At 38.1% G+C, this 12,709-nt stretch overlaps 1 protein-coding gene across 2 annotated transcripts in view; it reads right to left on the bottom strand.

Annotated features, from left to right (window-relative positions):
* Positions 1-12,709, bottom strand: part of DMD (dystrophin) — a 1,939,482-nt gene that overhangs the window by 210,137 nt on the left and 1,716,636 nt on the right. For both annotated transcript variants that reach the window (XM_090265340.1, XM_090265335.1), the window contains one exon: positions 6,016-6,094. In XM_090265340.1, the coding sequence (XP_090121466.1) occupies positions 6,016-6,094 (79 nt within the window). The remainder of the gene's footprint in view (positions 1-6,015; positions 6,095-12,709) is intronic.

Below are 12,709 nucleotides of genomic sequence, written 5' to 3'. Positions count from 1 at the left end.
CATCTATTTTGTCATCTGTAAAATACGGGAAGGCCTGAGTAGTTCAGTGTGTCTCAAACTAAGGCTGTAACGCATAGAAGGAAAACATTTTACATTGTGATATAGTACACACACACACACACAGAAACGCATGTACCCCTAACTGAAACCAAAGCGTCAAAACAACGCTTAGCCTTGCTTGTGCAATGTACTATGATAATTTCTAGTTTGTTCTATTCCATTTCATTAAAAAGTGGTTGGTTAGCCTTGGTTGATATGGCTCAGTGGGTTGAGTGCTGCCCTGCAAAATGCAAGGTCCCCAGTTTGATTCCCAGTCAGGGCACATGCCTGGGCTGCAGGCCAGGTCCCCAGTTGGCGGCGTGTAAGAGGCAACTGACTGATGTAGTTAGCCCACTTTGATGCTTCTCTCCCTCTCTTTTTCACTCCCTTCCCTGTAAATAAATAATATCTTTTTAAAAAAGTGATAGGTTGCAAGTCATTAAACTGATTTTAGGATGCACTAACGAACAGTTTGAAAACAACTCATACAGATATTCTCTAAGTTTCTCTCCAGTTAGGCAGTTCCACAGTGTGGCAGGGGTGAGGGAGGAGGAACTGAAAACCTCAAGAAAAAGAGAGTTGACCCAATTGCCTTAAACTATTCCTTTTCTTTGTAATTATATCATGTTCTTACTACCTTCAAGAGAAAGTTTTTGCCATAAAACCATTTAGCAAATACCACTGTAGAGCAAAGATTTCCATACTATGTTATGTGGCCTGTTTAGTGAGAAATTAATCAATGTACCTGAAAAAGGCATCTGTTGTCAAATAAAGTATGGAGAACAGCTGCTGACTCTCTCCCCATTTAGAGTGTGAATGGATATTAAAGGCCCTAAGAATTCTAACAGGAAAAAACGTGTTTACCTTTTATAACCCAGTGTTTTTCCAATCTTATTAACTCCAGGAATAATTTTTCAAGGGAGACTTATTAACACAATACTGAACATTAATGGTATAAGGAAGCTGGCATGGAATGCTGATTTAGGGAATTCTAGAACTTGTAAAATATTCAATATAAGTTCTTTTTACTATGACAGAAAGATAACCTTCACTCAGACCTATAGTTATCCTCCTTGATGAGAAAAGTAAAATTTTGAACAGAAGCCCAGAGAGTTGAGAACATGGCCAGAAAAAAAGATCTTACATTCTTTTTTAAAGGTCTTAAATTCTTGAAAATAACAAAAAATGGACAATTTTAAGAGTAGTGTGCCGATGAATACTATAGTACTTTTTTGTGGTCATTGCATATGAAGAGACCAACACTGTACCTTCCAATTATATAAAATATAAAATGTGTATTTAATATTTATATATACATATAATATCTCATAATATTTTAAATAATAAATTAAAAATATTGCACAGTGAGAATATCTCCTTTTGTCTTGGTTTAAGTGGCAGAAGTCAATTAGAAGTGATAGACCATTAAAACTAGAAATAAAGGCAAGCTAGCGTCTATCAATCAATAAGGGTCATATTTTTCAATGTTTTTCTCTCCTCATTTAATCTCAGATTTAAGATCAAAGAAATGACTGCTTTAACAAATAGAGAGGTTGGGCTACCAAGAAGAAACAGCGAATACTTTTCTTTAGTAAAAGGCTGCCTCTCTCTACTGATAAAAAACAAAGACAGCCCTGACCAGTGCGGCTCAGTTGGTTGGGTATTGTCCCACAAGGTGAAAGGTCACCAGTTTGATTCTGGATTCCCAGTCAGGGCACGTGCCTGGGTTGCAGGCTGGTATCTGGTTGGGGCATGTGTGGGAGGCAGCCGGTTGATGTGTCTCTCGCACATAGATGTTTCTCTCCCCCCTCTTTATCCCTCCATTTCCCTCTCTCTAAATATAAATAAAATCTTAAAAAAAAAACAAAAACAAAGAGATGGTAATGTAATGATCAAAGGGGAGTGCCTGTGTGCATGTGTGTGTGCATGTGTGTGCATGCGTGTGTGACAGAGAGAGACCAAGAGGGAACAGGATGAAAAGACAGTGAGCATGCGTGTGTGTTGGGGGTGGTGGTGCTGCAAGTGGCTCTTCTTTTTCTTTTTTTCCCTATAATTTCTAAACCTCCGAAATCACCCTATCATTAGTCTTACAAACCTGGAAGCAAATTACTAGACATCTATCGATTTGAACTCATTTATTATGACCTTAGTAGTATTTTTTCAAACATATTTTTGTTTGCTGAGGGGAAGCTGCTTTTCTTTTGTAGAACACAATTTAACAGTGGGCAAGTGAGTTTGGAGATGCCCTGCCTCAAATACGGTTTTGATGGTGCACTTAATTTCTGGGGCAACTTTCTAGAGATCATTTGATAATATAGACCAAAAGCCTCATCAATGTCCACATCCTTTAACACTGAAGTTCCATTCTGAGGCATTTATCTTGTAGAAAAAAATGTGAGGTGTTTATAAAGGTCGACAAAGAATGTTAGTCACAATTTTGGATATAATTATGACAAATTTGACACAACCTTAATATTGAGTGATTAGGAATTGCCTTGGTAAATCTGGTAGGGCCACAAAAGGGACTACTACTCGGCCATTAAGAAAATTACCCTGCGTGGAATATTTAAACACCCCAAAAATAGTTTTATTATAGCTCTATGGGAAAAAAGGCAGGCCATAAAACTGCACATGTGGGAGGCAGCCAATCAATGTTTCTCTCTCACATTAATGTTTCTCTCCCTCTTTTTCTCCCTCCCTTCTCCTCTCTCTAAAAATAAGTAAAATATTTTTGAAAAAGAAAGAAAGAAAAAAAATATAAACCCAGCATCTGAATACACATACACACAAACACAGCAAGACAAAGACAGGTTTATAAACCACATTTTTAATAGTGTTTTTTTCTCTCTCTGTACTCTCTCCTTTCCAAAATTTCTGTCAGGGTGCATATATCACCTTTGTAAATTGAGAAAGAACAACATAAAGAAACAATCTTCATCTAGCCTTCAGTCCCATTGTCCTATTTCTCAACTACCTCTTAAGGCAAATGGTTATTTCTGATATGTGCAAGCAATGCTCTTAAGCATGTACTGAGACTCCACAGGAGTACCCAGGAAATTGGCGACTTCTAGGGCTGGCTCCACTTAGGTGGGCAGATGAGTGTCTTCATGAGTATGTTTCTTCAAGTCTGACCTTCCTGGAAGTGGGCACCTGTGTGATAACGGTTTGAAAGGTGTGAGGATGTTTCATGTGGCCCCTCAAAACTCTCACATGGCTCCTCTCAGCTCGGAGATTACAGTTGATGTTCTACCACCAGAGAGCCATTGCTCAGGTTTATGGTTTCTCACCCTATTAAAATGCAAATAACCCAAGAGGAGTACGCATTAAACCTTACCGGTCACCTGGGTTAAATGAGTATAACGTAATCATTCTCTGAGAATAGGTGTTCATGGGGGAGCCACAGGAATTCAAGTGGGGCACACAGAGGGAACAAAGGATGAATGGACGTACATGGTGTCTGAGAAGTCATTAATATTCATAACAGTAATATTTTTATTTATGGTTTATGAGTCACTAACAAGAATGTTATTGCATTTAATCTCAGTTAAATCGAGTAGAATGGCTGTTACTGAGGCAACTTAAGCAGACCAGAGATCTGGAAAAATACAGAACACAAAATCTGCAGGCTTTTGAATTGTTCTAGAGCAGTGATTTTCAACCTGTGAGCTGCGGCACAGTCATGTGCCACAAGAGGCCCACTGGTGTGCCTCTAGAAGTTTTAAAGCCTGCAATACTGACTATTTACTCAGGGCACTGACCTCTTTGCCCTTAGACTGTCAAATAAAAAAAAAAATGACAACAGCTCACACAACAATAGCTATCTGGTGTGAATGAATCAAAATTATACCTATTTTTGGCCAGATTGGCAAAAGTGTATTTTTTGGAATGCTGCCGAATTTTACCAATTAGTGCATGTGTGCCATGAGATGAAAAAGGCTGAGAATCGCTGCTCTAGAGCCATTCCTAAAAGCCATAATCCCACTCAATGACACACACTGCGCTAACAGGCCTTTTTTTATCTTGGCACCTCTGAAGCATGTGTGATACTGCTAACAAGTGCATGCAAATCACAAGGCCAGACCCAGTCAGAAAAGAAGACAGCTTCTTACTTAATACATCATGAATGGATAGCAAAGAGGCAGGACCGTCACAATCTAGGAACTTTTGTTCTAAAAGGCAATGGTCAACAGGGGAGACAGGAAAGCATCTAGTCTAATACTTTAAAATGTTTGTGAGCATGGATCTTTGTATTAATCTACGGAAAATAAAATCAAAGGACTAGCACATGGCAATAAAAAAGTCAAAAGAGTGAATGGAGATGATACAGAATTACTTCTTCCTTGTAACAGGTAAATCCAGTAGAAGACAGTCTGGGATGGTGGTTAAAAATAGACTCTGCAGCTGACTTCTTGGATTTGAAGACAGGCTGTGTCATCTGCTAGCTGTGTGACTGTACAAGGTGGGACCCAAGAAAACCTGGAATTTATGTATTAAAAATTGTGCATTTATTCTTACATGTTTAAACTTCAGTCACCTTCAAAGTACTCTCCATCTGATGCAGTACACCCATTGACATGTTCTTTCCGTTGCTCAAAACAGATTTTGAACTGGTTGATGTTGAGGCCTTTTAGTGCCTCTGCTCTTTTTTGTTTCACCTCTTCCACATCAGCAAAATGTTTCCCTTTGAGGGCTTTTTCCACCCAGGAAACAAAATACAAGTCGCTCAGGGTGAAATCAGGTGAATAGGGAGGGTGGGGCATGGGGATCATGCCATTTCTGGTCATAAACTGCTGAACACTAAGTGTGATGTGAGCAGGTGCACTCATAAATCACCCATCATGATATAGGCAAACACATTGGAAGTCTTCAAAAAAATTCACTGAAGCCGAATGCAGCCTCTCACAACAACGCCAGCTGGTACACTGATACAGTTGAGTTCCTAGAACACTCACCTAGGATGGGAAGCCTGTACTTTAAGGGGCCCGCCCTCCAGAGGATAATTCCAGTTTTTTTTTTGTTCTCCCTCATATGCTTCCATTTTCTCATCTTTGAAATGGGTATAATAATGCTATCTACCTGACAGGTCCTATAAGGATTACATTAGTTCACATTTGTAACATTGCCAGGCACAAAGTAACTGCCTTAAAATGATGATTAAACCCTCATACATACTCATGCCTGACCAGAAGGAAATACACCAAAATGTTATCATTATGTTAACTCCATGTGGTAGAACTAATGGTTTTTTAAATGTCAAAAAACTCGACATATGTACTTTTGCAATGAAAGACTTAGTGGTATAAATAAACAACATTATTCAGAGGAAAACAGGAGCTTGACAATTTAATATGGACTTTCATATTAATAGGACATTCCAATATCAAATTTTCAGTTAATTAAGGCTATTCCTCTTGATATTAATCATTAAGATATAATATTTATTAAGGATATATAGAAAGCATATAACTAATTATGAAAACATAATAAAATAACAAAACTGGAAAATATAAAGAATGAGTAGAGGTCAAGAAAAAGAGGGTGGTGAGAATAGTAAGGGAAAAGAAACAATAGGCTGAGGTTCCAACTTGGAGGCAGGGAGTATTTCATGAATAATAGAGAGATCAAGAACTATAGATTCACAGTAATACATATCGAGTCATCATATAATTATATGACAGCATAATTACCAGCTGTATGAAGTGAGCTGCTATAAGCAGGACTGAAGACTCAAAAATATCACCCAAGTTGACACTTGAGAACACATTGCAGGAAACAATGCTGCATTAGGTCAAGACTCGACAAAATAATCTAATTGATCCTCCTTTTCCTAACCTTCTAAATTCACCCACCAAGTTCTCTTTCAGGATGATTTATGCCCCCAGTGCATTTAGCAGAGACGATTCAAATTCGACTTTTATTTCTGAGCCACTGGGATGCAGTGAAGAGGTTAAGCAATGAAAGTTGAGAATGACTTACTGGAGAGAAAGTGCTGGGATGCCGGGCCGAAATCCCTGTGGGCTTCGTGCAGCTGCCTGATGCGGTCCTCAACGGCCACCTGGGAAGAAGAGGAGAGAAATGATGTTCTCTCATCATACAGAATGAGGAACAATGAGAAAAATGCATCCTTTTTGGTAACATCTTCTGGACTTCTAAGGCTGGAATATGGATGCAACAATTTATAACCCTGGTTTTCACATCCACTTCTCGTAGGTAGCCTCCAGGACCTGTTTTTATCAAACCGAGGCAAAGCAAAAAAAAAAAAAAAAAAAAGATTTACTCTCTTGACAATGTTAAAATGAAAATTTAAAAAAAAAAATCACTCACTGGCAGCCACAGATGAATTGCTGCTCCAACTAGTACCAACAAGAATGCCAACTCTTAATCTTTCATGAAAAGGTTATGGAGGTTGCCGTTCGCTATTGATACTAGGTGACTAAAGGACCTCAGAAGTGACATATTTTGTCTTAGTCTTTGACTAAGTCTATTGTTCTCAACTAATGTTTTCTGGAATAATATTAATTGATAATTAATGGATCACTGAGTCATAATGAATCATTGATAATAAGTAACCAAATAGTTGATTAGTACCTAAGAATCAAAGAAGTAGACAAGGCTAAAATTTAAGGAATTATGGGGTGTATAGGGAAATGAAAGAAAAATTTTCAAATTTTAGTTTTTAGTGGACATGGAAATTACTAGGAAGCATATTTTTTAGGTGGCACGGAGTAAAAATTACCATTTATTTCTCATTAGTTTTTTTCTACAATATATTAACACAATGTCCTGATAGCTTAGTAAATTCCATTCTGGGCATGGAAAGAAGGAAGAATTTTATGGGTGAAATGGTATACTTTGACATCTAGCATTTGGCCAGCCAGGTATTAGTGATGGCGCCACACATTCACATCCTACCTCCACGACACTGGATCTTCCTTTGGCCCTGAACAGCCCATCCTAAACTAGGGGTTGGTCAGTGCTTTCCCAGACCCACCAGAGCTTGAGTGGGTTTGGTTTGGGAAGTAGATAATTCCCAAGAGGTAAAAGAGGTCTTAAACTTACCAAAAAATGGCTCAGGTTGCCTGGTCCAAAGCCAACTCTAACCTTTTAATATCAATCAAGGGTCTAGCACAGATCTGGAGTAATCTCTTTTTTTCCCTTTTCCCTACCCTTGTCCATCTTTGCTTGGACCAGATATTTGGAAAACCAAGTGGAGTTCCAAAAAATATAGGGTTTGCCCAGAAAAACATGAGGAACATTTCAAAGCTACCTTCCCAGTCTTATGACCCTGTAACTTGCAGCCAAACTTGACCCTCCTGCCCTGTGATATTCCATCCAGTATAACACATGTGTGACTTGCTCATGCTGCTCCTTCTCTCTGCAACGCTCAGTCCCCTTCTCCCCAGTGCAAACCTTTTATGTGTTTCCATGCTTAATTTCCAATCCCCCGGGTTGAAATGATGGCTTTCTTAGCATTCCCACAAGACATGGTTTATGCCTGAAGTACTTGTATCATATCATTCATTTTAGTTATATGCATATGAGTATTCCCTGCAATGGACTGTAAGCTCCCTGGGAGCATGGACCATTTCTTGCTTATCCCTTCTCTCCCACCTTCCCTCCTACAGTATGCACTGAACCCTGCACATAGTAAGCGGTGGCAAATATTTGCTTAATGACTAGTTGACCAAAACAATGTATGTGTGTGTGTGTGTGTGTGTGTGTGTGTGTGTGTGTGTGTGTGTGTGTGTATGTGAGAGAGAGAGAGAGAGAGAGGGAGAACAAACAAGAATGTCCACTGACCCTGAGTGCATACTACACAACCCTGAGTGAATAGTCTTAACTTCCTTATCAGTAAACTAGAACACCTATATGACCTACCTCATACAGTTTTTTGTGGCAATTAAACAAAATGACACATGTGAAATGTCTGGCCTAGTTTTTGTCACATGATAATTGCTCAGTATATCTTACAGGCTAGTGTTACTGTTGCTATTATGATCAATAAATGGAAAAGGATAGGTCATAGTGTGCAAGGCACAGGTACAACACAAAAAACGGCTAATATTTATTAAGCACTTTTAACAGTATGAATTTATTTAACTTTCACAATCACTCTGTAGTAGGAAGTAATATTATTCCCCACTTCATTAATGTAGAAACTGAAGTATGAGAGGTTAACAAAACAAAATAAAACAAAACTTGGCTAGCTTAAGTGCTTAGTAAACCAGCAGAGCCTGATTTCAAATTTCTTCAGTCTGGCTCTTGCTCTTAACTGTGCCATTTTATAGGTGAAGTTTAAAGAGTATTTCATAAATATTTCATATGCATCTAGCCTTGTCATTTATCTCTTTTAATTAATTAGTACATTAATAGGGGAAAAATAGGACAACTGTAACAGAACAATAAAAAAAAATGAAAAAAAAAGAGAATTAATACATTCAATGCAGACCAAATCTAGAGTCATGTCTATAACACCTTTGCCATCAGTGTATTTTATGATGCCATACAAGGCCAGTTTCTGCTCATGAAGAATGGGGTACCATAGATTATAGAGAATGATTGTAGAAGAACACATGCAAAGGAGTGTTTGGAATATGTAATTATTCCTACATGTAGAATAGGTCATTTCATAAACAGATTAATCAAGAGATGGAGGTGGGGAAGAGGGGATGAGGAAGCCATATGGGAGTGGACACTGTCCAGAAATCTTTTCTTACGTTGGGAAAGAAATCTCAAGAGGGAACATGCCAATGGTGAAGAAGTGTGAGTGTTCCTCAGGTTGTGTCCTCTGGCAATGTATTAGAAGCTTCATAGAGACTACAGGACGTGACATCTGAGGCCACTGTAGGCCCCTAATCTCTGCAAGTGGTTTCCTTCTTATCCAGGGAGAATCTCAGTAGTAGTTTAAAGTGTACAGTCAATGTCAAGAATTTAAATATTAGCAAGGAAACACAAATCACAGCCACAATGAGATATCCCCTCACACTTGTCAAAATGGCTATTATCAGAATAAACGACAAGTGCTGGCGAGGCTGTGGTAAAAAGGGAATCTGTGTGCACTGTTGGGAGGACCATAAACTGGTGCAGCCTCTACGGAAAACATTATGAAGGATCCTTTAAAAACTAAAAACAGAACTACAGTATGACATAGCAATTTCACTTCTGGACATCTATCAGAAAAAAAAAAAATCAAAATCCTAATTCAGGAAGATAAAAGTACCCCTACGTTCTTTGCAGCATTTTTACGACAGTTAAGATATGGAAGGAACCTAAATATTTAACAGCAAATGAATGGATAAACAAGATGTTATATATATATGTGTGTGTGTGTATGAATATTACTCAGCCATAATAAAGAATGAAATCTTTTTCCATTTGTGACAATATGGATGAACCTAGAGGGTATTATGCTAAGTTAAATAAGTCAGAGAAGGATAAATACCATATGATTTCACTTATATGTGAAACCTTAAAAAAATAACCTGAAAAGAAACAGATTCATATATATAAAACCAACTGATGGTTGCTAGAGGAGAGGGGAGTGGGGGATGGATGAAAAAAGGGAAGGGGAATAAGAAGCACAAACTTCCAATTATAAATGTCACAGGGATGTAAGGTATAGCACAGGGGATAGAGCCAATGATATCATAGTAACTTTGTACAGTGACAGACGGTTACTAGACTTATCATGGTGATCACTTAATTAGGGATACACATGTTGAATAAATATGTTGTAGACCTGAAACTAATACAATAATGTATGTTAACTACACTTTAGTAATAAAAAAAGAACAAAACACTTTATTCTGTAAGCAATTAGGCAAAGAAAAGAATTTCGATTTGCAATTGACTAGACTTGGGTTGATATATGCTACAATTAAGACTGCCTTGCCTGAAAGAGGAAAGAAGGTTTACATTAGGAAGGATTTTGAAAGAAAGAAAAATTAATCAAAAATTTTAGTGTTGGAACTTCATTTTTATTTTTTAAAAGATTTATTTATTTATTCTTAGAGAGGGGGAAGGGAGGGAGAAAGAGAGGGAGAGAAACATCGATGTGAGAGAGAAACATTGATCAGTTGCCTCTCACACACCCTCTGCTGGGGACCTGGCCCGCAACCCAGGCATGTGCCCTGACCGGGAATCGAACTGGCGACCTTTCGGTTCACAGGCCGGCACTCAATCCACTGAGCCACAGAAGCCAGGGTAGAACTTAATTTTTAAAGCAGCAAAGAGAACTTCTGGCTTTTCAGTGTGAAAGTCTGGGAGAATGAGGATATTGCTGATGGAAATATGGAAATTAGAAAGAGGAGGAATGAATGGCATAGGTATCTATGAATCCATTTGGAATATGATAAATTTAACCTAACCGTGAAACCTTTAACTGGAGACATCAGGTATAGCTAGTTAGAGAGGAGCAATCTGTCTCAGTCATTAAGAGAAAGGAAGAGAGGTGGGAATAAAAGGGGGTATGATCGAGCATCAGAAGGTGAGCAGAGAAAGAAGAGCCAAAAGAGTTTAAATGCAATTATTTAAAGAGACAGAAAGAATCCAATTCCCTCTGAATTAATAGGCAATACCTACCTCTGTTTCCTTTTATAAAAAGTAATACAAGTATAACATCTTTTTTGGAAGCACACATCCTGTTTCTACTATTAGATCATAGATCATGAAATCTTAGAACTGGAAGAAATCTTATCTATTGATACATAAGGGTCTATTCTTTAGAACTATCCCAGATGGGGAGAAAATTGCCATCTGCTCCATGAGTAATCATAATCTACTTTGCAGCAATTCTTCAGTAAAGACACAACAGAGATCAATTAAATCTTTTTTATATGCTCCATGAGGACAGGGCCACATCTTTCTTTCCTTCTATATTCCCCACAACTAGCACAGTACCTGGCATATAGCAGGTGCTCAACTAATATTAGTTGAATGAATTAAATGGACCATTTATTAAAGAATCTGCACCATAATGACTATATTTTGAATAAGAGATTTATCTTTCAAGATTTCCAATATGAACTTTAGGAAGACTTTTCCCCTTTCCTTCCCTTCTCTCCCTGTATTCCCTCCTTCCTTTTTGCTGATCAAAGTTAAAAACAGAACAGAAGAAAGCCATTTAGATCACTGTGAGTATAATACTGGATTTTCAAAAACTTAAGAAGTAATGATTTGTAAGACAAACCAAGAGCCGAAATCTCCCCCATATTTGTTTTATTATAATTTTTAAGCAATAATAATTGGAAGTGAAGGGGAGCAGGATATGACACCCCAAAATATGCCGCTCTGGCATATTGATTATTTTGAACTAAAGTTACTTAAGGAACAGGTGGTGCAAGGACACTCTGACCTCCTCTGTCCCTCTGAAAGCAGAAAATGAATCTCCCATGTGAAAGAAACCCTCCCTGTCACCTGGAGGGTGGGAGACAACCTTGTCACCAGAGACAGGGAATTCAGGGCACACAAGGCTGTACAATAAAGCCTGTTACTTCCTCACTAAGTTACTTCTCCAAGCCTAAATAACCTCCCTGCTGCCTTATTAATTCTTCACACATTTATTTTTTCGTTGTCTAAGGTATAAAAGCTGCCTGCTTTGGTTGTTTCTCCGAGTCTTATATTTTTATGGGCTCCTGTATATATAAAGCTAAATTTGTTTTCCTTCTGTTAATCTGTCTTATGTCAATTTAGTTATTAGACTAGCCATAGAACCTAGAAGGGAAGATCTCCTACAAAAGCTATGAGGACTAATTAATATTCTCCTTGGCTTTCTCATTTCAGATGAGTTCTATAGGCAGTATACTGTTTGTAGAGACCTTTCTTCTTTGATGCCATTAAGGAATGGCTCCAGCCCTGGCTGGTGTGGCTCAGTGGAGCACCAGCCTGCGAACCAAAAGGTCGCCGGTTCAATTCCCAGTCAGGGCACATGCCTGGGTTGCAGGTCACGTGAGAGGCAACCACACATTGATGTTTCTCTCCCACGCTTTCTCTCTCCCTTCCCCACTCTCTAAAATTAAATAAATAAAATGTTTAAAAAAAGAAAAGAAATGGTTCCACATTCATTGAAAACATTTATTAGAATGCAAGTTCCTTGTTCATGAAGATAGGGACCTTGTCTGTCTTATTCACAGTTTAGCACATAGTGCCTAATACATAAGAGGTACCTGATAAATATTTGATAACTGGATGAATGGAAAGACTTCTTGAGTTCCTGTTACCGGTTAGGCACTATCCTAAGTGCGATTGTGATAGACCTGGAAGGGTAATTTTGGGGATAGTGAATGAACACAAGTCATCCATCTAAAGTAATGAGAACACATGTCATTCATAGCTGTGACTGTTTCCCAAAGCTCAGTCCCCATCCACTGTGCATTTTGAAGGCTATCTTTATTTAATTTTTTCCTTAAAACTGCATTAACTAAGTCAAAAAGAAAGAGAAGAAATGAAGAAAGAAAAAGAACAGATGACAACATTGTGGCTCCTAGAAATGATCTGAAATAAATTTATCAAAATGTTTGCTAGTTAACTTGGTTTTAAACTCTTGAAGGCTTCTGCTTTTTTTTCTTGACCTGTTGCTTAATTACTTTTAAGTTTTCATCCTTACTAAGGGTTTAGGAGACCAAGGATTCCCTCCTGATGTACAAATACATTGCTAGACAATGTGATATGT

The sequence above is a fragment of the Furipterus horrens genome, unplaced genomic scaffold, assembly GCF_987537825.1.
Source record: "Furipterus horrens unplaced genomic scaffold, mFurHor1.1.pri manual_scaffold_17, whole genome shotgun sequence".
Classification (NCBI taxonomy): Eukaryota; Metazoa; Chordata; class Mammalia; order Chiroptera; family Furipteridae; genus Furipterus; species Furipterus horrens.
This window is presented reverse-complemented; position numbering and strand designations above follow the sequence as displayed.